General features: G+C 38.6%; 1 protein-coding gene across 2 annotated transcripts; it reads right to left on the bottom strand.

Moving 5' to 3' along the window:
* Positions 1–223: 223 nt before the first annotated feature.
* COCH (cochlin) lies at positions 224–25,442 on the bottom strand. 2 transcript variants are annotated; one of them, XM_067295588.1, is made up of 11 exons: positions 25,397–25,442; positions 25,271–25,315; positions 19,249–19,405; positions 11,832–11,965; positions 10,569–10,631; positions 7,485–7,529; positions 7,250–7,397; positions 6,432–6,535; positions 4,950–5,176; positions 2,901–3,417; positions 224–2,151 (listed from the first exon to the last, which is right to left on the bottom strand). In XM_067295588.1, exons 1-11 carry the CDS (start codon positions 25,419–25,421, stop codon positions 1,976–1,978), a joined length of 1,641 nt encoding a protein of 546 aa, XP_067151689.1. In that variant the 5' UTR covers positions 25,422–25,442; the 3' UTR covers positions 224–1,975. The 2 variants fall into 2 exon arrangements, with proteins under 2 accessions (XP_067151689.1, XP_067151690.1); XM_067295589.1 differs by having other exon boundaries at positions 4,950–5,086.
* Positions 25,443–26,166: the final 724 nt, after the last annotated feature.

Genomic DNA, 26,166 nt, shown 5'->3' with positions numbered 1-26,166 from the left:
TGCTTCATATGTGTCAACCCCCCCCCATCCCCCCAAATTGCTATGTTAAGTTATAAAGAAGTACAGTTTGCTTTTGATGCAGATATCTTTTTGGCTGGTTATTACATAACTCTTCTTGAATTAGGAGTTTTTGAGTTTTGAGTTGGGATTTTTTTCTTTCCTTTTTTTTTTGCAGTTCAGGGATTAAAACTAATACAAACAGTAAAGCAAACATCACATAAACCTGAGTTGTTCAAGCTCTACTACATGAGATTCATCGTAAAAAGACTTTTACATTACAGCATATTAAAATAGATAGCTGCAATCCCAGTTTTCTTGCAAATGTGTATGCTTCTGTAAAAAGTTTTAGCTAAATGAATTAAATTTTTGCACAAAGTTGATATTGCATATGAATTTATACAGCAATAGCTGAATACTGTATCTATAAACACATAACAAAATTAAGGTTAGCAATCAATAGAAAAATACAAGGCATCCTTGCCATTCATGTTTAGTGTAATATATAGCCAGTCATAAGTTATTAAAAAAAATACACTGCAAAAGCCTGATAAATACGATCCCTTCTGTACCATTCACAACTACTAAGAATTTTACAATCAATAACACAAAAAATACAACAAAAGGGAACCCTTGATTGATAGCTGAACAGGAAAGTGCTGCTTTGATTGCTACTGTGTATTTTACTTGCAAAAAATGAGTTATCTAAAAAATCCTTAAGTTGAAGTCCATTGTTCTTTCCAGGCATCGGGAAGAACTCAGTGAATTATTGCCATCATTTTAACCACATACAAACTGGTGTAAAAATATCAGCACATTACCAGGTATGTAATCAATTTAAAGCCATTTTTCCAGAAGACTATTTTTGCCATCTTCAGAAAACTTCACACATCTTTAAAAATGTTTTTACTAGCATTAGAAAATTGTTATTCTGTGAGTTACCAATTCCCACCTATGTCTCTGCCTACTTTTTTGTCTTCTAGTCATCTAAGTAATCTGATATAAACCAGTTAAGTTTCAAGGCTTAAAATAAATTTGGATTTCAATTTAAATGCTTTCAGTTTCCAGCACACAGTCTAATTTTATCTCTTTGCCCAAGATCCCTGTCTTGCACTTTGTCTAGCCAATAACAACTTTGTAAAATCAATGCAGTAGAGAAAAAAATCCAGATTATCAGATACAGTAGGAATACTGCTACTGACTTCATTGATATAGTAGGCAGTAGTATCAGTTAATGTATTAGGACCCAGATCCTCAAAAGAAACTGCAGTGCTTCATTACCTTTGAAAGTCTGTGCCAAAAGTACCCAACAGCACTGATCGGTAGAAATGGGTAGAAGTGAGGTGGTCTTTTAATGTAAACTCTGCCAACCAGATGGCAGTATCATTCAAAACAGCAAAATCTCAACTGGTGAAAACAGACCGTCTAGCTACAATCTGTCATCCATCTTCTTAATAAATTGCCTGGCAACAGTGAATGTTGCACAACTGAAGCACTAAAAAGATCGTGGCTATTATCCCATGGCTAGTTTTACATTCACACCATCAAGAGAACTCCTGGAAAAAGATACAGAATCTTAAACTACAGAAGGCTCATAGAAGTTAGTGCTGTGTATTTAAAATTATATTAATTTTAACGCATGAGAAGACATCTAGTAAGTGACAGTGCAAGTTTCAGAGCTCTGTTTTCTTTATATACATACAGCTGATATCTAATAGCCTTAAGTGTAAGAAAGATACTATACAGGTACTGAAAATAATAGTTGTTGGCCAAATTCTGCATTCCCATGTCAAGTACAACTTCTAATGAGCTCACAAGAATCCTTGATTGACCACAGAAACAGAATGTAGCCCGTCATAACTTATTCCCTTATATTATGATGGTATATTATAAGAATAAAACATTTGTACTTTAGAGGGACCATCTCAGTTTCCTGATGTTAGTTCAAAGAAGTAATATCCAACAGCAGCTTTTTGCATTATTGTTTAGAGTCCAAAAAATCTTTACAGATGCCTCTGATAATATCAGGAACCATCTGTTCCAATCCTGTAAACTCCCTAGTGAAGAAAACATGAGATTCTCTTGGTTCAGAAGCCATGTCTTTCAAATCATCCACAGGTGCCCAGGCAACACCAACAGAGAAGACTGTAATTCCTACAACGCAATAGTATAGTAAGAACAATACATAAGACCATTTTGTCTACGGACACAAGAAAAACAGCAGCTTAGATTGCATTCATTAATTAATTAAGATCAAAAAGGGTGTTTTAATACCTGCAGTCTATCAAAGATGATCAGATTTTGCCACTAAATACCAGGAATTAGAAGAATTTTCATGGTGTCAGTAAGATGGTATCTTAAGGGCTAGCATCTTAGTAGTTTTTATAGTGATACATGAGTCTAATATTGACGCAGTCAGACTTGAAACACAAGCAACACTGCCTTTGTTGTAGAATAATTTGGAAAATAAATCTGGATCGTTTGTTCAGTGCTTTCAAGTGTCAGCAGCCCAAGAGGTTTTTCAGTCAAAACTGCTTATTTCTTTCCTAGATGATGGGGAGACAATACTGAGTGGCATCACTAGTTGGAGCTTCACTGCATGACTTCAAAAAATTTTTTTTATCTGCTAATTTCTCTCCTGTACAGGAAAATAAGACTGGGCATACATTTTTATCTAAGCTACCATGAGTGAATCTACTTATACCTGGTTCCACATCACTGATTTTTCATCCTAATAGAAAAGAGTTCCTCACACCTCATGTTTTTCTGAATCTAAAACAGCTGTAATACTTGACTAACTCACTGGGGCTGTATTTGCAAACTTATATAAAATCTTGATATTTACAATACAGCAGAAATAGGTTAAGTCAACTTCCCACTACCTTTAAAGATAGGTCATTTACCTGCTTTTTGTGCAGCAGCAGCAGGCCCTCTAACATCATCATAAGACTGACCATCAGTCAAAACAACAAGGAAATTCATGTTGGGTCCATCTTTCATTGGCCCAAATACATTTCTTGTTGTGAAAGAAATGGCATCACCAGTAGCAGTGCCACCACTCATGTAACGAATGTTCTGGATAGCAGAGAGAACCTTTTCTTTTGTGGTGTAGTCAGTGAAGCTGAGCTCAGTACGTTGATCATATGTGAACTGCACAACTGCAATCTTGGAACCAATATCAGAGATCTCAAAAGTTTTTGCAATATTACTGATGAATTCAAGCACAAGGCGGAAGTTGTTGTCTCCAACGCTGCTAGAACCATCTATCAAAAAGCCTATGTTGACGGAGTTGTAGCACGTCTTGCTACACAGCATTTGCTCATGTGAACACAATTTTTGGACAAGAGGTTTTACGTATTTGGTAGTACCAAACCAGGTGGGCATTTGGTAAGAGAAGAAGCCGTTATTTCGACAGACAGCCTATTTAAAAATAAAAAGTCAAAAGGTAAATACTGACACATCTGCTGTATGCATAATTAATCAGACGCCTATGTAATTTTCTTTCAAAGGTAGATAAGAATTGTAGCCTGATATGTGTGTGTGTGTGTGGGGGGGGGGTCCTTTAGAAAAAGAATACAAACATCTCCAGTTGAAGTCAGTGGAAGCTGTATCAGCTTGTCTTATCCACTAATTGAGTCAACCCTGCCCACCCCAGAAATTTCAAGGACTTTCATATTATTCTTAAAAAGTGTAAGAACTGGAAATTGTAATTACCTTTTTTAAAAGTGACCTAAGTCATGGCTACTGAATATCCAAAGGATTGCAAGTTCTATATTTTTCTTTATTCACTAAAAATTAGGCTTCTATACTTTACATTTTAACTTAGCAAGCACTTTTTTTTCTTTTTTTTTTAATCTATAATGTGCCATAAACACACACACATAGTTGGGTTGAAGTCTAGCTCCAGGTCATCCAAAGTGCAATTTCCATTTTCCCTGTCTTCCATAGGATGCTCATAGAACACTAGGTAACTGAGAGAGGGATTCCTAAAAATCAGCTTTCCAAGGTGATATCTAATCTGGTTAAAATCAAAATGCAGAAGGGGAGGACAGGCCTCAGGCACCTAAGGTCATGTCTTTCTGTGCCTATAAGTACCTAAAAGAGTTGGACCTGCCTGTAATAACCCTGGGATCAGAAGCAAGCTATCTTGTGTCTTGAAGCGACAGAGCGAGCTGCAGCACTTTTTATATACATGCTTTGAGCTATGAACTTTCTAAACCCTCCCCATGAAAAATAAGAGATTTTCTCACTGAAGAGTAAGTAATGACCTAACACTTAAAAACTCTCGTGGGAGTAGAAAACCTGTGTTCAGATTCCTACTCTGATTTGTTTAGAGCAAGATCCATAACTCTTCATCCGAGATGAATGCCTTGCTTGTCAACATGCTATACTAGGATGTGTTTTTCAGTCTTTCATGTCTCTGCAGTAAAAGTAAATAATCTTCCACAGAGCAGGTACTGAAACATATGTCTCCCTGTCTGCCATTTCAGAGTTGGAGATCACAAACCTGCATTTGATTGCTTTGACACACTCAACCATACCTAATATAGGGGAGTTCCTATTCTGAGAATCATCATGTAATTACAAAGTCCAAGGGCTTTAACTTGGCCAAGGCTCTGAACTGTGAGGACACTGATAGCCCTTTGGGGTAACATTTCTGTGGGCCAATTAACAGAGAGAAAAAAAAAAGGAAAAAAAACCCTACAGTGGCAGCATATAATTTAATGAGATGAAACTGATAAGCTTACTTGAAATTTGCAGTCCCAATACTTTAGGCTTCCCGGTGATAATCTTTTAAATCACTTCATAGCAGAAATAAATTTTGGGGCTTTTTGGAGATTATATATGCACACACACATATGTAAGAATCAGTTCATTAGGACTTTAGGATGAAGTAAATTCTCTAGAATCATACCCATGATTGGAAAGTGAATAATGATATTCTCTCTTACTTTGTCAACAAAAGCAATGTCTTGCACCATTCCCAGCTCCTCAGCTGTGGGTTTTGCTACAGAGACGATGAATACATTGACCCCAAATTCTCTGGCCACTATACCAGCTTCTTCTATATCATCGGAGGGCCAGCCATCTAAGAACACTACAATGATCTTGGGGATTCCTTTACGTGCTCCATTTTCCAAAGAGAAGAATTTTTGAGCTGTGTGCTTCAAAGCTTTCCCTAATTTTAAACCAAAAAAGAATATGGAGAAATAATGTGATTACATTTCAGTACCAATTCCCTACCATTCCAGTGAAGTTATGCTGGATTTTAGCCTTTTATGCAATATGAAAAACTAGTTGATTAGTTCATTCTGCTAGTAAGTGAACTGAAGCACTGTAGAACTTGAACACCAACTGCAGGCAAAGAAGCTTAAGAACATCTGGTAAAAGGAGTAATGACTCTAGGATATGTTATTTCAGTTTGCCATAAACAAACAGAGCTTTCCTAGATTATAATACTAACAATATTATAAATAAAAGCATTTTTATTTTACTTAGTTTTGAATTGATGCTTCCAAGATAACCTGATGGGGAATGGGGGAGGACCCAGAACAACAACATTCAAACTCTCTTAATTTCCTGAAAATAATAAACCAAAATCTATTCTTGTTCCATAATCCTTGTCCTTTAACTGGAGAGAAAATTAGATTGTTACAAAACAACGTTTCCAAAGGTTAGTTAGGTGATTAGCCTATGGAACTATATGGAAGTATAACAAGGAAGCAACTTCATGGACATTTATGTTGTTGTGATTTAACAGTGAAATAGCATCCCAGGAGATCAGAGTAATAATGAAGTTTGAGCAACCTGTAACTTGGAAAACTGATAGAGCTGAGGAAAAATCACTGGATTTTTTCCCCCCATAGGCCTAGCATAGTACTAGGAAGCAGATATATTAGTGCCTGCCAAGTGAACTGGAAGGAAGAAAGTTGAGGAGATACCTATCTTGTGAGATAAAACATATTTGGAATGCTCGGTCTCTTGTCAGACATTTGTCAGACATTTCTTCACAGCTACTTACTATTTATTCCCAGATTATTCTAACTCTTTAATTAGCCAGTCACCAAGAAAGAAATGCAAAGCCTATTAGGTATGACTTTGTCTCAAGAAATCACACAGTTACCAGTGAAAAATTCTATTACTATTCAAACACAGGAAATGATGCTCACACTTATGCTTTAATTATTGTATAATAAGCAACCTTAACCTCTGGAAACTAAGCGTAAGATGTGTCAATGTTCTAATGGAAAATATTAAACTAAGATGAGCTTGTCATTTAAAACACTTTCTTTCTTACAGAACTGAAGCATACGTACTTCAGTGTGTGTGTATATGTATACACACACACACATTTTTATATATATATATTTTTTTTTTTCCACATATGCTTATGAAATGAAGTAATTTCTATTTTGGTGGAAGTATGAACTCACCTGTGTTAGAATTGCCTCCTCTGAACCCTAATTCCTTTATGGCAAACAAAACATCTTTTGCAGCAGTGAAGTTTTTCAGATAGAATTCAATTTTTGGATGTTCACTGTGCCAAAATAAAACATTAAAAAAGAAAACAGGGTTTATTTGACCAACAACAAAATGATTCAAACTATATTTTAGCTTGCTAATGCCGTAGTGGTATGAGCTTTGCTAGGAAAAGTGAACTACATACTTAGTTACTAAAATAGAAGTATGTTCCTAGTTTAATAATTCTCACAACCCTGTGCAAGAGGAATTATTTACCTAGCCAGGTAAATGAGGAAGAGGCTGATTCTTAAGCTTATTAAACAACTTAAAGTATTAGGTTGAACATCTATCCAGAAATAAATTTTGAACATGCCAGATTTCAAACTAAATGCATTTGTGTAATTAATAAACAAATTTGGCAGGTTTTCTATTATTTGTATGATAAATATCTTGTACATTTTAAAAATTCCTGTGAAATTAAAACAGTGCGAGTTATTTAATTTGAAAAGTTTACTAGCTACCAGCTCCACTAGCTACTGATTCCATTTAAGAAATGAAACATTTTCGCTAAACTGAGTTTCCAGGTTTCACTCTTTATTTACAGTAGGAGACAAATTAAAATAAAGGGTTTTTTTACACTATTAAGCATTAAAAACCTCATGACTGATTTTTAGTTGTATGTTTCAGTTACAACTGTACCTGTTCCACTACTCAAACATTGTTCTGCAGAATAGACTGTTGATTTATCTTATTAATCACTCAGTTATATTTCATGTAGATCTATTATTACCTGGCTTGTATGACTCCTACGTGAGGCCCTTCTGTTCCAATTCCCAGCATCACAGCTACTTTTCCAACAAAGTTTTTCTGCAAATTAAATCTACGCTGGCCGATATTGTAGCTTCCATCAATGAGAAATGCGATATCAGCTTTACAGTCTGTGAATATCCAAAGTAATTAGAATACTTAACACCAAATAAATGTTAGGACTTTGCATTGCAGAAGTTAAATCTGTGGGTTCCTACCTTTGTTTCCAGTCTTTTTCTCAAGGGGCTTCTTAGGTCTTTTGCCTTCAATGAAGGAAAAGGCATGGATTATTTAAGAACAAAAAGATGAAAAGACAGATGAAGGGAACTGTAAAAAGCTTAGATTCTAAGAGCTACGTTACAATATAGCCTGATTAAGAAGTGTCTGGGGGTAACATTGCCCTTCAATCTGTTAATAATTAAGCTTACACTACTACCACTTTGCTCCTTGGAGGATATTCTTTTTCAGACATAACAGTTTTACCTGCCTTTCTACACCTGCCTAGCTGACTACCAAAACTTAGACAGAAAGCTGGGTGGATTTCTGTAGCTTACCATCCCAAGTCCTACCATTTCTCTGTTAGGACAGTGTACAGTTTTAATGTTTCAGAAGCAAATTGGGACTTAAACTGTAAATCAAAGGTTTTCCTCACAAACAGCATCTAAATCCAATATTTATTTATCAGTGGTCTTCATAAGAACTGATGTAGCCTTTTGGCATGTATCATCAGTCTTTTACTGGCAGCATTTTCTGTGGAGAAATTCACATAGCAACTAAATTTCCGCTACTTTAGTCCTGACAGCACTTAGCTATCACCTGGCTTTCAGATGCAAGATGTCTACTATTTCAATACTATTATTAACAAAGATGTCTACTTTCTCACTCGGTAGCTCAGAGGTCACAGCACTCAACCTGAAAACATGGATAATGAGGCAGTGTAAGAAGGATGCAGGCCATGCTCTTGCTCTCCTTCTCATCCCCTTTAAGGGTGGAACTTCACTTACTCTATGACCCTTTGTAAACAGTACATATCACCCACAGGGAAAGAAAAATACACTATTCAAAGCCATGCCTGTTTGTGCCATGTGATCAGAGTGGTAATTGTGATAAAATATAGAAAAAAACAAGAACTGAAATGAAAAGAAATGGGTGAAGAGATGGGATTTAGCACAGGAATGATGAAATGGTTCAGGATAGCTAGAAACTCAGTTTGGTAAAGAAGTAACTTCATTTTGTTCTATGGTTTCATTTTCATCAAAACAGTTATTTAAGAAGTGCATTAACACTACCATGAGCACAGACTACAAGCTCACCAAGGTTTTTCAGTGACAGCAAGGATCACATTTTCTATCTAGCCATGCTGCTTTTGTAAAAGAAAAAAAAGATACTATAGATAAGTGCTTGACTTAGAACATTTATTTATCCTTTGCCATAATGCATTATTATTCATTGGCTGCTTTGTTCAAGAAGCTAGAAGAGGTTGTGCAGGACTGGAGAAATGCAAGCACTTTTTCATGTTAAAAAGGAGCAGAAAGAAGTCAGAAAATTATAGTCCAGTCTATTTAATAATAATTCTTAAAATGAACATTCTGTTAACTGATCATCTTTGTATTTATAAATTGTTAAGGAATAGCCATGTGGATTTGTCAAAAACAATTGTCCTAAACTAATTCTAATTTTACTTTCTGACAAGAAAGCACAATACTATTTAATATTTCTTTAATGAATTGGAAGATGGAACAGGGAAGAGACTTGTATTTCCGATGGTACTGGTGAGATAAGGTTGCTACCTTTTGAGTGGACAGAATCAAAATCCAAAATTATTGTGAGAATTGAATGGTGGCTCAAAAAACCCACCAAAATATAATTCTGCAAGGATAAACTCCAGTACTACTCTTAAGAAAATCAAATACAGAGATACAAAATGCAGAATAGTTAGGCTGCTAGGGCAGCAATAGTAGGGTAACAGAGGACAGCAAACTGAATACAACCAGCAACGTGGTGCTGAAAAAGACAAGTGTCCTCCTAGGATGTTTTGACATCCTCTGTCAGATCTAGGAGCCAATCACTGCATGCTGCTGAGCATGCTGAGGTCTCAGCTAGTGTGTTCTTCTTATGATACTACATGTTCATGAAGCAGGCAAATATAAGAGTCTAGAGAAAGCACAGTGCTGAGGCATTTAGAAAATATACCTTGAAAGGAAAAGTTGAGAGTGTGAGATTTGTTTAGCCTAGAACAAAGAAAGCAAAAGGGAATGCAATAATGTTTTATGTTGGTTTAAAGAGGACAGTGACCTGTTGGCTGTGTCACTAATTGGATGAAAAGAAGTAATTGGCTTAATTTCCAGCAACAAAGATGGAGATTAGCTGACAGGAATTTTTTTTTTGCAATTAAGACTAGTTAGAACTGGAAAAGATTAAATAGGGAGATTTTAATGGCTGTGTAGATTTTTAATAACCTAAATAAAACTGCAGAGATCTTCTAGGAACATTCAGTCCTATCTCACAGCAGAGATACAAAGTTTTGAAATCTCTTCCTGCCATGTATTTCTTGATGTCACCAGAAGCACACATCTGTCATCTAAGTTTATCACATCACATTGTTTTTTTTATGAACTATTTTACCTATAATGGTGGGTGTCATTTTTATCATTTTTTTCAAGCGCAGTAATTGAGAACATGTGAATGAAGGTGAAAAATTTGGTGGGAAAGTGCAGTTGTTTATTTTGTGTTCATCATTATTCTTTATGTATACAAACACAACAACTGTGTACAGTATTGGTAGCATTAAACTCATAATGAAAACTGATAACATGGTCTTTTAACAGGCAGGCCTAGGAAAGGAAAAAAACATTTGTAAAGCCTGGCAACTGTTATTTGAATAGCAATGAGATCATCTTTACTTTTATCACCATGTGTCACAATGTATCCTGACACTAGGTTATTTCTGTAAGAAGGAATGCATTACTTGTCTTTTTTGTCACTTAATAGTAACAAATATCCCATGAGTTCCCAGACTCTTTCTTTTTTGTGTTACCTGTATAACTATTCTAAATTCATTCAAATTTTTCTTGATTTACATGAATACCACTTAAATCAGAATCAGTCTCCCATATTACAAGTGATTCCTCTTATTGCTGATGCAAGATATACTGGAAAAACAGATGTTATGTACATTTTCTTCTTTAAAAGTAAACAAAACCCATAAAATAAGGCATTTTAGTCAGGCATTCATGCACTGCAGCACATCTTATCACATGAGGCTACCACTGTTAATACCCTCAGTTGCAGAGGTCTCATACCTGTAGAGGGACGTGCTGTTGATATTGATCGTCCAACTGCTTCAAGTGCTGTGTTCTTGGCACCTGTTAAAATATTGAAAGGATAAACTTACTGCATTTCGGTGTATTATATGAAATTACATGTGCTTGAAGAACACTGTATTTCCAATACTTTCTTCATCATCCTCTACTAGCTACTCTTGGAGGTGGGCACTGGCCTAAACAGATCTTTGGAGAGACCCAGTACTGCAGTGCTTTTTTTTGGGTAATAAGCTTCTCCTTTGTGCTTCTAAATTTGAAAAAATAGCAGCTGATAAGCAGTTACAGCATATCTAATTGATAAGAGTTTTTGAGCTGTAGCAGACACATTATTTCTAGCAAATGAATGCAGGGCTTGATCTTGGAGAAACGGAGGTCACTTGCATCTTCACTGAAAGTACCTGTAGTTTCAAGTTCTTAGCTATTAACTTTAATCCAAGGATTACTAGTGTCTTAGAGATGATAGGCTGAATTTTAGTTATGTAAACAACATGAATGTATTAGAGTTTCATTTCCCAAACTCTGAAAGAATGTACTAGAAGACACACAGACTTAGTTTAATGTTTTTTAAACCAAAACAGAATATATAACCAGTAGGCTTCTCTGTATGTTTTTATGAGGTGACTTAAGATAACTCAAGTGGCAGGGAGTAACAACTTATTTGCAATCAGGTACTGTATCTCAGCTACATGGACAAAAAATTCTGGAAAAAATACTGTATCACATTGTGGTTTAATGACCACATTAAACCTAACTGACATTACTCCTATTTTTGGAGGGTTAGCCTTCTGCTTGCAAAGTGCCCTGAACAAGCTCTCCATATGGTCTGACAAATGCTACTGCCTGCACAAAGGCAGGCATGGGACTGCGCAGCTGGGGGAAGAGAAGAGCTAAAACTGTATGGCTGGAAGTGGTGGGAGGACAGGACCGCAACTACAGTGATGAAGCACCAATTTAGATCATCTTAAATTGTCATGCAACTACACTGCCAACTGCTTGTTTTCATGTGATTATATTCTGAATAGCTGTGATCCATTTTCATGTGTCAGCTTCAATACAGATTGACTAGCCTAGCTGAAATAGTATTTACAAGAAATTGTGGAAAAATTAGGATAAAATAAGAACTTAAAAGTGAAAACTTTTGTTACTATACAAAATCACAGTTGTTTATGCATACAGAAGTTTCCTTGAGTTATGTTAATGTTTCAAATAGAGTTTGCAAAATAATTAGTGTGATCCACCTACGAGTCACTGAGAAAGATGAAGCCCATCTAGCAAGCATCTGAGACTGGATCCCATTGGCATTTATGGCAGGGTAGTTCTCCTGTCCTGGGAGTGTCTGTACCCTTACAGCTCCTCCTGCACTGTTGATCACCCCTCTGAGACAGAAGAAAGGTTATTATAAAGTAGACATTTTAATCACGAGGAAATGCAAAACAATTTTACCATTCTTGTATGTGGGACACTCCAGCCTCCTGTAAAAGATGCTGTATAGGCAAGCAGTTGTGTCAAGACTGAAAAAAACCATAAGCCACTGAAAAGATTGTTAGAGAATCTATTCTGCTGAGCACCACAAAGACTTAAAAAAAAATTGTCAGAGTTTTAAAGTTCTAACATTGTTCAGACAGAAACCAAAGAGCTATGTGTAAAGGACTGATATGTATTGCTAAAGGAAAGAGCTATAGGAGAACGTATATATTTGAGTTCGTTGTGACTCACAGATATTTGCAACTAAAACAAAATTTGCTATGTTCAACTATGAAATGACCAGATCTAAGAAACCTGAGGAAAAAGATTGTTGCTTATAGTACTAATTTGTATATAGGACATTGTGTTAGGGCACCACATAGAATGAAGTCAAAAATGGTAGGCATTATTGATAGCATCCATCAGATTACTGAGAAATATAAGAACAGAGCCAAAAGGGTCCTATTCATCTTACTCATCTATAGTATAGGTTAAATGTAAAATCAGAAAAGAATGAAATAAATAGAATGCAAATTATTAACTCAGTCCACATAAGATTCCTGCTTGCATTCAGTCTAGACTTGAAAATGGTATCTCAACAATAGATACTATTCAAGTGTGCAGTTTTTGTTAACAGGGATGTAGAGTAACATACCAAATCACAGCGTAAGAATTCAGAATACTTAAGTAATTGCTAATGCATCTCAGGTATCTTAATTCGTTTAAGCATACCACAATGAGTCCTTACGATACAGTTATATGGGTTAGTAGAAAAGTTGGAACAAATACAAAAAAGCTTACTGGTTAAAAAAAAATAATACGAAGTTAAATTTACTATCAGATTACTGCTATACTCTTTAATGCCTTACTAGAACAATCTGTTTAAAAGTGTAGAAGGAAAAAAAACAACCACCAAAAGCCCAAACCACCTTCTAGCAAAATCTATGCAGGATGTTTCCAAGAACTGAATAGATTTGAACCTAAAAAAATTCACATCCCATACAGGTAGTTAGAGATAGTAGTCTAGTACTTAGAGAAGGCCACGACAGTTTTTCCCCTCATTGTGTTTCATTTCACAATTGAACGGGTTTTGAGATTGCCTATATCAGACTTGTCCCATCACGTGAAACAAATGTTTGAAAGTCTTACTGATGCTTGTGTGATGAGTCTCTCAGCACTATCAGGACTTACATGATTGTGTGCATATCCAACAGGATAGATTTATGTATTTAGGAAACTTCAGGTTTAAAAGCTACTATTGGGTGTAGGTGGAAAGATTGTTGTAGATGTTTGCATTTGAATACCTAAAGCATCATCAAAACTGCTTTTTATATATTTTACTAGCATATAAAGAGAGAATGGTTATATTATTTTTCAGAGGCCAAAATTTGATATTAAGCTTCTCTAAGAGGGGGGTAAAACCTTAATGCTTTGTAGTACTTGGGCAGGTATAGTACTGTTGGAGACAAACATCTGTTTCAAGACTACTGAAACACAACAATATGCCTTTGTATTTATTTGTCTTTTCTGCTTGGCTTCCTGCTTGAAAAGAGGTCCCAGCCTAATCTGATGTAAAACATTGCCAAAGGAGAATAATCAAGACCAGAGGTTAGAAAAAACTGCATGTGTTTATGGTAATATTAGCTCTGGGCATTTGTGGCAAAACCAGGTTCTACATAAATCTCCATGTGGATTACTTTTACAATATACTCCTCATTCACGGACATGGTTTGCATCTCTAAATAGAACTGTGGTTATATATATTTAATTCCTGTACCATGGAAAATTATGATAGTAGTTTCAAAATATACATTATACAGACAGGTGACCTTTAGTAAAGTTATTCTGAATGCTAGAGTTTAAAGTCACATTATAAAGTTGGCAAATACAAACAGCACTACACAATTCTTTAAAAAGTGAGAGGAAAAAAAAAAGACTGGAGCTTCTAATTGGTTGTTTTAAAACTGTCAGGAAAATTCAGTAAGGCAAAATTATTTGGGGGGAAATAAATCAGTGAACTTAAAAGATTTCAGTCTAATTAGAACATGATTTTCTTCTCCATTTCCTTGTTCTCCTTGACATTCAAGCCTTTACTAATGTCTCAGTCTTTAGGCATGAGGAAAGATGTGCAAGAAAATATAAAAATATAAATTCAAATAAGCTTTTTTTTCTTTTTTAATTATTAATTGGAGCCATTTCTAGTTTAAATTTATACTGGCAATTTTAGTGAAGTTACTTTGGGTTTGCACCAGCATAACTGATCTATGTCCAAGTCCAGCTCCCAAAAAGAGCTTAGTATTTCTTCCCATTTCCTTTGTTGTGAACTTGGAACTTTAACCACTGGCTGGATTAAGCCCAACAAGACCACATTTTGTACTGATAGCTCAACCTGACAAGTTTTCCTGGAAGCAATGATTTCATCCTATCTTGTTCATCACATGAACAGTTTTCTCCATATTGTGCCAGTATGTCTCTTTGTCTTTTCATTCTGATTGCCATTAAATCATTCTGGAAGAACCTAGAAGTAATGCTCTGCTGAATTTGGGAATTGTTTCCTCTGAAACCAGAGTGGAAGATTTATTTGCTCCTGTCTATTTATCAAAGGCATCTATTGATTCCGTATTTCATCATAAATCATAAAGCTCTCGATGGTGTTCTAAAGATGCACTATTTTCACATAATAAACTCTCCTTGCTATTTTCAATGCGGGGGGGGCTAACATTAGATGCAAGTATAATATGAACTATATATCTTTTTGAAAATTATTCCTCTTCCCTTGCCATTTTGTTCTGTAGGTAAATTAACAAGTGTGTTATAAACCATCTTTTAACACCTCAGTTTTACCTGAGGTGTTTCTTCTAGCTAGTTTAGTCAGATATATGCTCAAGTGGAGTAAGCCGTATTGTCAGTCTACCTTTATATTCTGTATGACTTTGGCAAGTAACTTTTCATGGCCATTTACGATGCACTTTAGAAATGAGATTCATCCTGTGTAGATCTACAGTAGTATCTGAGTGGTAAAAAGGTGCCTATGCATATCCTCAGGATATAGTTTGTCATTAAAATCTGGTTTTATTTTCACTGCTGTACTTTGTTCATGTGCCAATGACTTGCATGCCTGGCTGTTTTGATTATACTGTAACTGTAGATTTTCCAGATACAGCTTTCACTTCCGTAGTCACTATGTTTCTTGCTACTGTCAGAGCTGCCAAAAAGCAATGTTGTATAGAGGCTGTCACTCCATTCTCTTGCCTAGCTTCACTGTTAATAATCATCATTTATACTTGCGCTGTATTTTTCATTCCATAATACACACAAATTAAACAGAAAAGGAGACACATGAGGAAATAATCCAGTACCTCACTGTGCAATAGCTCATGGGAGGAAGAATACTGGCCAAAAGGTGGCAGAAGATATAGGACCTTCTTATATGAAATAAGAATTCCATCCAAAACCTAATTAAAAATTTAAACTGAGGTCAAGGAGCAGATGGGACTGAAACTCTTCAAAGTAAAGTGCAAGAACTTGTTTGTCTGCCCTGTCAGAGAAAGAGATACAGGGCTGGCTTGATTTTGCTGACCTTCAGATGCCTTTTTCAAGGGAGTCTCCACATCAGACCTGATGCAGAGGGACTCTTCTGGTTATGGGAGATGACCTTTATACGTGTAATTGCAGTCAGCAGTCTTTGACACAGCAGTAAAAAGCTGAAATACTGTCTTTTGTTAAAATAAAGGGAAAATATAAGATTTTCACCTTTATGAAAGTGTTTTTGCTCTGGGTAAATTTTCAGTTGTTCTTTGGAATTTGCAAAATTCATGCTAGATTTCTCAGATGGAGAGAGAGCTCTCTTCAGCATGCCTATAAGCTACTGACTTGTTTAAAAAAGTTTGAGATGAAGCTGAGTGCCTATTCTCTAAAATGATCTTAGCTCTGTAAATATAATGACCAGCTACATAAAATTATCTAAAAATTACAAAACATTGTCCATGAAATGTACAAAGATAATGTTACTATGCAACAAGGGGTGGGAGTGGGGGAATGAAAGAAAATGGCTTTGAACATGGACTTTCCTTAGATTGGAACATTTAGTCTTAGAGCAGCAGGGCTGCAACTGGATTGTTAAAACTGAACAGATAAAGTCTTGTAGTTCAGAAGCAAACGTATCCTCAGAGAATAACATAAGCCTTTATGCTTATCATATATGTCAGTGAGTAGGCAATCTGCATTTTCTGCAGAGGGGAAAGAGCAGGAAGGTCACTGTCTGCCATGCTATCCAAGAGTGGACTTTTAACCTAAAGTCCCTGCTACCATGGGAGAGTGAGGAGTGCTTGCTGTGATAACACTTGGCATTTCTGATAGGATCCTGTGATGAAAAGTTATTCTCAGGGGGCTAGGATCAGACATGACAGCTGAAGTATCTGAATTCCCATCTTCGCTTCCCACTATCAGCAGCTACATAAAACTTCCACATCCTCCCCCTTTCTCCATTGCTGCAAGAAGCACCCTCCCCTTCTCTAAACTGCAGTCTCCTACCACTGCCTGCCTTCAGTTACTGATACTGAGCTGTTCTGGGTTTCTTGCCAGCATCCCCTTGCCCCCCTAGGTTCTGCTCTCTCTGCTGCACTCCTGTTGCTTTTGGCAAGAAAAAAGGCTCAGCAGCAGAAGCAGACAATGTACCAAAGTGTCCCAGTAAATGTAATGTCGCCCAGAAGTCCAGTCCTTCTGGCCAAATGACCTTGCTGCCAGTCTTTTTCTACCAAACACTGGAACAGCTCAGGGGTGGTCAGTCTTCTTTGTGGTTAGTTTGTGGCCCAAGGACTGTTGTGGCCAAATTGGTAACACCATGATATACTTCTGTTACACTTAATTCTGGAAACCTGATGTTTAATTAGGTATGTTTCCACCCTGTGAATAGTTACAAAGGTTATGAAAAATTTTACATGTCTATTTAGCATCTAGAAATTACCAAATCATGTTAGGTCTCCATTTAGTGGAATTGGCACAAGCTGTGAACTTAGTCCTTAATTTGGTCTTCTGATTATTAATCCAATTAATCAGTCAATGGTAGATTTAACTCGCTTCGTTACACCTACATAGTGTCAGCCTGGTAGGAGGCTCCTCATTCTTCCCCATAACAAGTAAAACTTCTATTCTTCTTCCCAGAAAAAGAACGATATTAAATAAATACTCTGTTTCCTGAGAGTAATTAGGCATAACATAAGGAGAAGAAAAGCAAAATACAAAAAAATAAAACAAGCAAAAAAGCTTACTTATCTAGGGTATACAGAATTATTCATAGTTAAATTCTGCTGAATTCTTTAACTGCACTGTACATTTTTTTCTAGCTTTAACAGTTGCATTGCAATAATAGAATGGATGAGCATTATTTGGTGTATATATAAAAGGAATCAAGCCTTAATTTGGACCCAACACACACAAACTGCGGGCAGGGAACAAAGGGAACAAACCTAGGCTCACACAACCATTTTTCATTATTAAAACCACCCTCCACCCCGCATGAGCTGCTCCTGTCATGCTTCTTCAAACAGATAATCATCAGAACATATACCTAGTTTTGTTATAATGGCATCAGATTACCATGATTACCTATTAGCAATAGGTTCTTGGAGTTACTTGGGCACAAGCATGGAATTTAGCCATTTTAACACAGAGCTAGAAGCAAGTATTCTGCCTGTTACTGGGTTGGGTTTTCTAGCCTGCACTGAAGTTAGAACAGCCAGCCCCCAGCAAGCCTTTGTTACTAGGACCAGTATTTGTGGCCATGGATAATTCCAACAAAACCAACAAGTAAATAGTGATAAGTTCTGTTCTCAATATGAAAGGCTAACAGGACTCGTAGCTCCTAACTTAGAGGTACTGTTCAAAAACAAAAGGTGCTCCCGAGTAGAAGATTCTTTCATCTATAAGTTTGACAAACTGCTCTTTCAAAATACTGTACTACAATCTATCATATTCAGAATACTTAAACATTTTTAACTTGTACTAAAATACTTACTGGAAGACATGGAATAGAAGAAGGGTAAATACATTTTAATCCCTTCATTGCCATTAGAACCCTCAAATAAGAGTTTTTCAAACAGGGCGCATATTTCACAAGGATTATAATTTAGATTGATGCTTAGTATGGAAAAAACAGTACTGCATAAATCCTGTGCTTCTGAGTTGCATAATAATAGTGATAATAATAATACAGTTTATAAAGGTACTGACTTCAGTGAAGAACTAAATGATGCGTAAAAGCCTGTGCTTTGTTACCCTGGAGAAAAAGTAGACAAATCTTGAAGAGAAATCTGTCTCTTCTAATACCTCCTTCTTTTATAAATGTTAATTTTCTGGTGCTGATCTAAAAATTGTATTCAAAACCTAAATCACGTGAACATTTTTCAGTGTTTTTAGTATTGCACTAGAGAGATTCTACTGAGATCTGCAGTAAAAACAATACTGAACTGGAGAAAAACAGATCTTGCAGCATAGCTGCACAGGAGTTGATGTTTTTCCAGCAGCTAACACAGAAAGCACAGAATCCCATCTGTAAAGGAAATGGAGCCTATTGGGTTTTGTTGGTGAAAGTTTTTCTGCAACGGTAAACACTTACAACAGATTTAAGACTGCTGCCTAGCAGATCGGGCTGGTGACTTTAGAAACTAACATTTTAGCTTTTGCAATATTTCAAAATACTTTAGTCTAAGTGCCTTTGGAAAAAAGTCTTGATAGCAAAAAAATTTTTCTCTTGAAGCAAAAAATTTAAGAGCCATGGTCTTGATGGACCACATTCACCCAAATCTTGGTTGCGTCCATTTGCCTAGGAGCTTAAACAGATTTCAGCAACTTCAGGAAAGATGTCATGAAAGTTAAAGTAAGAAAGCAAATCCTCTTTTATTCTCTAGTTATATTTACACTGTATCCTTCTGTGTCTACAAAGGATACAAAAGTTATCTTATACTGAAAGTTTGTCTTCTACTTTGCCATTTCACAAGTTTAAGAATGCTATTTTCAGGAACACTTAAGCACAATTCAGCTTTTTCCTTTCTCCCTTGTTCTCCATTCTTCTAATGGCATTCCTAGTATATCTTTAGAAGTCCAGAAAGTCTTTATTTGTGATAGAGTCAAAAGGTTAAAATTTAAAAGTGTAGCAAGCTTGCTTAACACATTAATTAGCAATCATCTGACATACCTGTGGATGGCAGCTCCACAGACACTGGAAAGAGAGGCATAGACTCCATCCCCAAAGACATAAAATTGCCATAAAGGACAGTTTGCTGGGCAAAGGACATCTTCTGTCTCCTTTTGAAGGTCAAGTCCTCTTGTAAAGCATGTGATAGCAGTGGAAACTGAAGAAAAAAAGAATTTGTGACCTGAAAAATCTTTTAAAACCCATACACTGTTTCCAAGTTTAAAGCAATATTTGAATTTAAAGTTAGGTATAGTGCCTTGTCTTATGCTCCAGTAAATCTGAATGGATATCTTTGGAGCTTAAAAGTGTGCAGCTGTGGCAAGGAAGAACACACACTTTTTCATTAATTTAATGGGACAGAAATGGTGAGAAAAAAAACAAGGTAGAAAAAGTAAAAAAAAAAAAAAAGATTGAAATAAGAGAAAGTAGCACAGAACATTAAAATAAAAATCCAAAAAGTAATACAGGGGGGAAAGGTAGCAGCAATTCAAAACAGCTGTAAGTTTACTAGGGAGGCATAAAGGCAAGGGGAAGACCTTAGAGGACTGGTGAAACACAGGTCAGAGCAGCACACTCCAAGAAAGAAGTTAAATGACTCAGAAGTCCCCAAAGTAATCTCCAGCAACAACATCTCCAAAACACTTAGGAGACTCCAAACCTTCCGTGCAGTGGAATTCATGAAGCAGGTTGACAGCAGCATTCCCCTTAGCCTCTGCAATAAATCCTATGGAGGCTGTTGTAAAAAAGGGAGTATCTATCTCCTTGCTCCAATAATACTGGTATTATCTAGAACATTCATACCAATTCATCACAGTGAAGACTACATCATTAGCATTGTGAAAACAATTGTCAAATTCACCCATTGAGAAATAGAAGTTATTTATTCAGTTTAGGCACATACATTTTTCACATAATACAACTTTTAAAGAAGGAAAGGCGGTGTACCTTGTGTTACCATCATTAAGCTTTTACTGTGTTTACATGTATGCAGTGTATATATGCAGACCACCAGTATACAATTTTGTCTGGCAAACTGAAGCTTTTTGAGAACTTAGAGGTCATTATTTTGGATACTTACAATCATTCTACTACCACACAGTAAGGCTTATCCAGCCAATCTGGCAGCATGGCATATTAAGGCTTTTGCTTACATCAACATCAATTCAGCGTCACAAATTCAACCTGGATATTTATTCTGAAATTCCTAAGAGCAAATGTTGCCCTCACCAAGCAATAGAAGATGCAAGAACCCTTTTTGTATATGTACTCAAAGTATTACTTTTTCAGAACATTAAAATGAGAACTGGCAGAGACTGGCTAATGTATCAGTATATACACCACAGTATTGTATCCCAAGGAAAGCATGTTTAGGGGATTAGAGATCTGTCCCTCATGGGCTTCTCAACTTTTCTCTCTTTCCCTAGAGCATTTACTGACCCTGACATAAGCTGCTGTTATTTGAAAAAAAAGATTTCCCCTAATCGGCAGACAAAAGAGCAGTCACCATGTGCCTCCTGCGAATCTCATTAGGATTAGAACTGAAGAGCAGAATATTTAGGTGCACAGTAGAACTCATTCTTGCTGCCTAAATTAACAATGAAGATGTTTATTTTTAAGTATATGCAATCCTGTACTGAAATTGTTAAACTACCTAATCACATCTTTCTGAAAATCTTTGTTGCTACTTGTGGGCACAAAGATGTTATGTAAATATGCTAACTATGTCTATATAACCCAGATTAAGGAAAGAAAAAAAGTGGTAAACACTTTCATTTTCCTTTCTCAAGATAATAAAAGCTCTCCATCTAGCAAGAACCACTGTAAAGTGGTTTAATCTGATTCTCAAGTATCCAAAAAATAAAGTATTTTTTATGACTTACAGTCTTATCTGCTCACAACAGCTTCTCCATAAAGCTCACGCATTTGCCTTAAAAAACAAGTGTCTGAAAAACAAGCAGAATCACCATGCTTGTGCCCAGAAGAAAAAAAAGAAACTTTGATAAAGGCTTGATAAAAAATATCATTACTTTCACTCTTGAAAGTGCTACATTATTGGTGTTATGCTAGAAGAAGTTGACCTGCTTTGCCTTTAGAGTCCCCCAGTCCTTCCGTGAATGCTCTGCCAGGTGTTAGCTATTACTGGGCAGTAAGGAGCTAACATCCACTAAGTGACAGCTAGTGATTCCATGAGAGTCAAGCAACAGCTGGAAGGCTGGAAACCTTTGGAGCAATCCAAGCATTATTTATCATTGCAATGAGCATTAATAGTAATCTTTGCTTGCACGGTACTACTTGTGCCACATGCCCTGGAACATTTTTCAGGCCTCCAACAAGTGCAAGACATCATAGTAAGTTTATAGTACCTGTCATTTTTAATGTACTTAAGTTGACTGAATCCTCTGACAGCCTATGAAGACAACAGTTAGATACATCTTGTTAACACACCTCTTATGCTGCTTGGAAAACTATTTCTCTTTCACTCCCAAGCACTTACTAAACACAGTCATTTGTCAGACTAATATTTTGATAGGGTGGGGAGGGGAGGTAGGGGATATCTTGCTGTGTTTTCCCTAGCTGTGAAAGCGTAGAAATCCCCTGTAGTGCTATCACTGGGTTTTGGCTGCCTAAAGACTGTCATGATCTAGACCACTGAAGATGGGGGGAGGAGGGAGAGGGGGGGCTTCCTAGGGAAGAAAGTAAGTTGCTACTGTATGAAATAAGGACCTGTAGCTAGGGGCTTTAACAGCTCATACCTCAGTTGGATCAGCAGGGTGGGGACCTTGTAACACACTTTCAAGTACATTATGCTGTTAATTAAGAAGCAACAATTTCATTTTGTTTTGCTATGTAAACATATTTTCCTATATACTATAACTGGGACTAACATTGTTATGAGCAGCATCAAAATGAGAAGTACTGGGCACTAAAATTAAGAGTTATGGTACCAACCTTGCAGTGAATTTTGTTCTTCCCTGATAGTTAATGTATCATCACCTATCCAAACCTATGAGCAGTCCCATATGAACAGGAAAGTATGTTATCAACTCTTAATATTGGATCATGTAAAATAGTTCTTTGCCAACTTACACACTAATCATTTTCCCAAATTTCATATGTGATGCTATTAAAATTGAAGAAAGCAGTAGGTTTTGTTAATGTACTTGAGATACTTTATCATAGCAAAACCAGCCAAAAAGCCATCTATAAAGTAACCAAGTGTTTTGTCACTGTAATTTAGTAATACAGTAACAGTTGAGATATTTCTCTGAATACTTATGTTACCCAATACATGAAAAGTTTAAATCTGTATATTTTGCAGGAAGGAAAGATAAGCTTGCAGTTTAAAGAAAAGGACTCAGTCCTAGACTCCTATTCATTCTGGGCTCTGCCAGAGGCTGGAGACCAATGTACATATGAATGTAAACTTAGGCCTTCAAAACTGCAATGAAATGACCATATTGGCACTCAAGACACACACTCTTTATGCCTCACAGAAGCACACCACGTCTGGGTACATTGTAAAAACAAAGTACAAAGAAAAAAAAATTGTATTTCTTCCTGATTAAAGGCATATTTAAAGGTAAGGATGGATGTCTTCCATCAGTGTTGACCCTAAAAAAAAAAAAAGAAGAGAGAAGAAAAAAAATAATGAAGGCTGTTTTCTCCTAAAACATCCATCTAGTAACCATGCTTTCAGTCATTCCCCTCAGTTTCCATATTTTTGTTGCCTCATCCCATATACAGATTTGCACTGAATGGCTGTTTCTTACTCCCACATGCAAAAACTTTCACATAGTTCTTGAAAACAGTCACTAATTTAGAAGACTCTAGCAAAACAGAAGAACTCAGATTTTAGCTATGGATTTTAACCTTGACATTTCCATCCATTGCTTTGGGAAAGCAGAATTTGTTTCTGTGTATATAGAAAAAAAATCCCCATGTACATTATTATAGAATCAGGGATTCATAAAATAGCTTAATGACTCCTGTCCCTATTATGCTGCTTATTGCTTTATGTATTTAGTATTATTTATTTATGAAACAGGAAGATTTGGGGTCCTTGCTATCTTGCGCCTTCAAATATGCCTGGGTTTTATTTTATGCAGTGACTACTTCCACAGCCTTGTCTAGATTAGAAAACAAACAAAAATTACTATTAAAAATACCAGCTTATATTATTGGAAAATTTGTTCACAGGTTATGTAGTATTCATATAATGTTAAGCGCATATGCTGATATGGACAAGGTGGGTATGAGTACCTAGGTATGTACCTCATACCATACATACGAGCCTAAATCCATTAGATTTGCAAGGAAACTGATGTTCTGTCATTACTTCATACAACAGAATTTAAGTGCTTTCATAAAAGTTTCTGCAAGCTTATAGTGCAATAACCAAATGCCACTGAATTTGGGCTCACAATAATGGTAAGACAATCTCATAAAGCATCTGTTCATGTATTATATAAAAACATTCTGGTACTTTTGGTAACCAGGTAGAGTAAAATTACATTTGCCAGTGTTCCCTTAATGTTAGTTTAGTTGGTTCCAGATACCTTCAGTTTACAGTGGCTTCTTCTCCAGTTCTGCGGGGAAGCATTATAGCAAACTTTTCACTTGTTTCCTGCAGGACTGTTGATATTTCTGCAGTGCACCCATAAAATAAAAAGGAAAGGAATTGAAGTTGGAGTAGATTTTCCATTGCCCCCCTCCTCTTTTTCTTCTTTTTTAAGTCATAGCACTCCTGTGACATATAGCCATTATCACAGAAGCACAAAAGAATCTTCTGAGTGTTTTAAAACAAAAAGAGCATTAACTCTCGCTTCATAATTATTGTGAAATCCTTAACAATCATGAGAAAAGCTTGAGATCACTCACCCTCTGCAGGCCAGGCCAGTGCCTGGAAGCGCATCCTTCCAAGAGTGCCTGCCCTCCCTTGGTGAAAGGCTCTGCTGGAAGGGGCAGACAAACTGCTCGTGTCCCTTTGATGACTTATTTCTTTAACTGTTTCCTATGGCTCCCGATTCCCTTGGTTCGGCTCTGGCTCCGGGAGACCCCATTCTCCAGCAGCAGGGATCCAGTCCAACAGGGCATGTAGCAATTGCCAATTCATGCCCTTGTAGGCATGTTGAGTTCTCTTTTGCCTTCCAGGGCAAAATAATGGCAGGGCAGGTTTAAAGAGTTTGTAATGATTCCGTAGTCAGAAATACATTGGAGATCCTCAAATAGGCAAGCACTCTGTGAAAGCCTTTGTAACACACACAAATACACACACACACGCTCTGATGCTATCAGCATTGCCCTTGAAGGAGGTATTTGTTACCATTGCCCGTCTTCAGTCTATGCCTGGAGGAAATTCCCCTCCCCCCCCCCCATCTGGAAACATTCCCAGATATCCTCCATTTCCTTTTGCATCCTCCCCCCAGTCTTTTCACATTTCTCCAAGCCCTACTGCTTCCCCTGAGAGCAGTGCCAGGATAACACGTTCCCCGTGCCCCTTTCGCATCTGTGTAGCCCGTCCGCTCCGAGGACCAAGGGTGGCGTTTCCGTCGGCGCCACGCACGTTTCCTCCGTCGCTTCGCCTGGTGATCCCCACGGACCAGCCGCCGCGGTGCGGACGCTCGCTCTTCCCGAGCTCTCCGGACGCGTGGCCCGGTGGGGCTCGGCCCGCCGGCCGGCACCAGCGCAGCGCCCGCAAGGGGAGCGCCGCCTTTGCCGGGTCGCCCCGGCGCGGCCGGTCCGCGGCAGCGAGCGGCACCCGCTCCCCGCGCCGCGCCGCTCCGCGGGGGCTGCTCGCAGCCGCGGCGCGAGGAGCGCAGCCCAGTGAGAGGCGGCCGCGCAACCTGGCGCGCTGGGGAAGCGCCGAGCCAGTGTCCGCCGTCAGGCGCTGAATCGCATCCCCGGGCACCGTGACCGCTCCGCGGGGAGGGACTGCCCCGGTGCCGGCGGCCGCGCGCAGGCAGAGACGGTCCGAGGGCAAAACACATGCGGGCAGGGGGAGGGAGGGGGGCAGCAAACTCACCCGAGCCGTCGCTTCCGCGCACGGGGCTGCAGAGCAGGAAGACGCCTGCGAACATACAGGACGAGCTGGTCGGGGCGGGTCGGGGCGCCTGCCCTGCCGGCCCAGACCCAACGGCGCGGTACCCACCTAGGAGAAGCGGCACGGGCGACATGGCTGCGGTACACGCTCGCACCTAGGGGAAGGGGAGAGAAACCGTCAGCTGGCCCCGGCGCTGAGTGCGGGCGGCGTGTCCCCCTCGAAGGGGCCTCCCTGCGGAGGGGTGGACTCGGGGGGGAGCAGTGTGCCCGGCCGGGCCGCCCTACCGCGGGCTGGCCTCTCCGCGCTGCCGAGGACACTTCCGCGGCGCTGTGCGGCGGGCGGTGGCGGCCGCGCTCGCTTTAAACTCCTCCCGGGGCGCATGAGCACTGGGGCAGGCCCGGGTGGCCGGGGCGGGCGGGGAGGGAGGGAGTCCCGGCCGGGCGGCCCCGTCACCGGCCCTGGCCCGACAGGTGCTGCTGTCCCTCCCCCGCTGCGCCCTGCGGCCCGCTCCTTCCCAGGCCCCGCTCCCCCCGGATCAGCCTGGGCTGAGGTCTTTGCTTCCCTGGGTAAACGCAGCTTCTTACTGCGGCCGCTCCGAAGTCACTCCGGGACAGACGGCCTTGGCCCCCTCTGCTCTGTCCGCGCACGGGTGCAAAACCTGACCTTGCTCCGCCGGGCGGGCCGGGCTCTGCGGAGCAGCACTTCGGGGCTGCTCCTCTCCGTCCAGCCTGGTCCTCCGGGAACGGCACCCCAAAGCAGCATCAAGCCATTGGGTCATTATTTGTCCCCCTCGCCGGTGCCCCGCCGGCCCGGCCCGCAGGGGCTCAGCCATTCCGGCCAGGCAGCGGTAGCACAGGGACCTCTCCGTGCACTGCAGA

Source organism: Apteryx mantelli, chromosome 4, assembly GCF_036417845.1.
Source record: "Apteryx mantelli isolate bAptMan1 chromosome 4, bAptMan1.hap1, whole genome shotgun sequence".
Classification (NCBI taxonomy): domain Eukaryota; kingdom Metazoa; phylum Chordata; class Aves; order Apterygiformes; family Apterygidae; genus Apteryx; species Apteryx mantelli.
The sequence above is the reverse complement of the archived record's forward strand: the minus strand, read 5'-3'. Positions and strand labels throughout refer to the sequence as shown.

Excerpts from the sequence above, each read along its gene's own strand:
- COCH (XM_067295588.1), bottom strand. The coding sequence starts at position 25,421 with ATGTCGCCCGTGCCGCTTCTCCTAG. Across the intron at positions 25,316-25,396 it reads GCCCGTGCCGCTTCTCCTAG|GCGTCTTCCTGCTCTGCAGC; the intron begins GTGGGTACCGCG and ends GTATGTTCGCAG. Across the intron at positions 3,418-4,949 it reads ACATTGCTTTTGTTGACAAA|GCTGTCTGTCGAAATAACGG; the intron begins GTAAGAGAGAAT and ends ATTTTTAAATAG.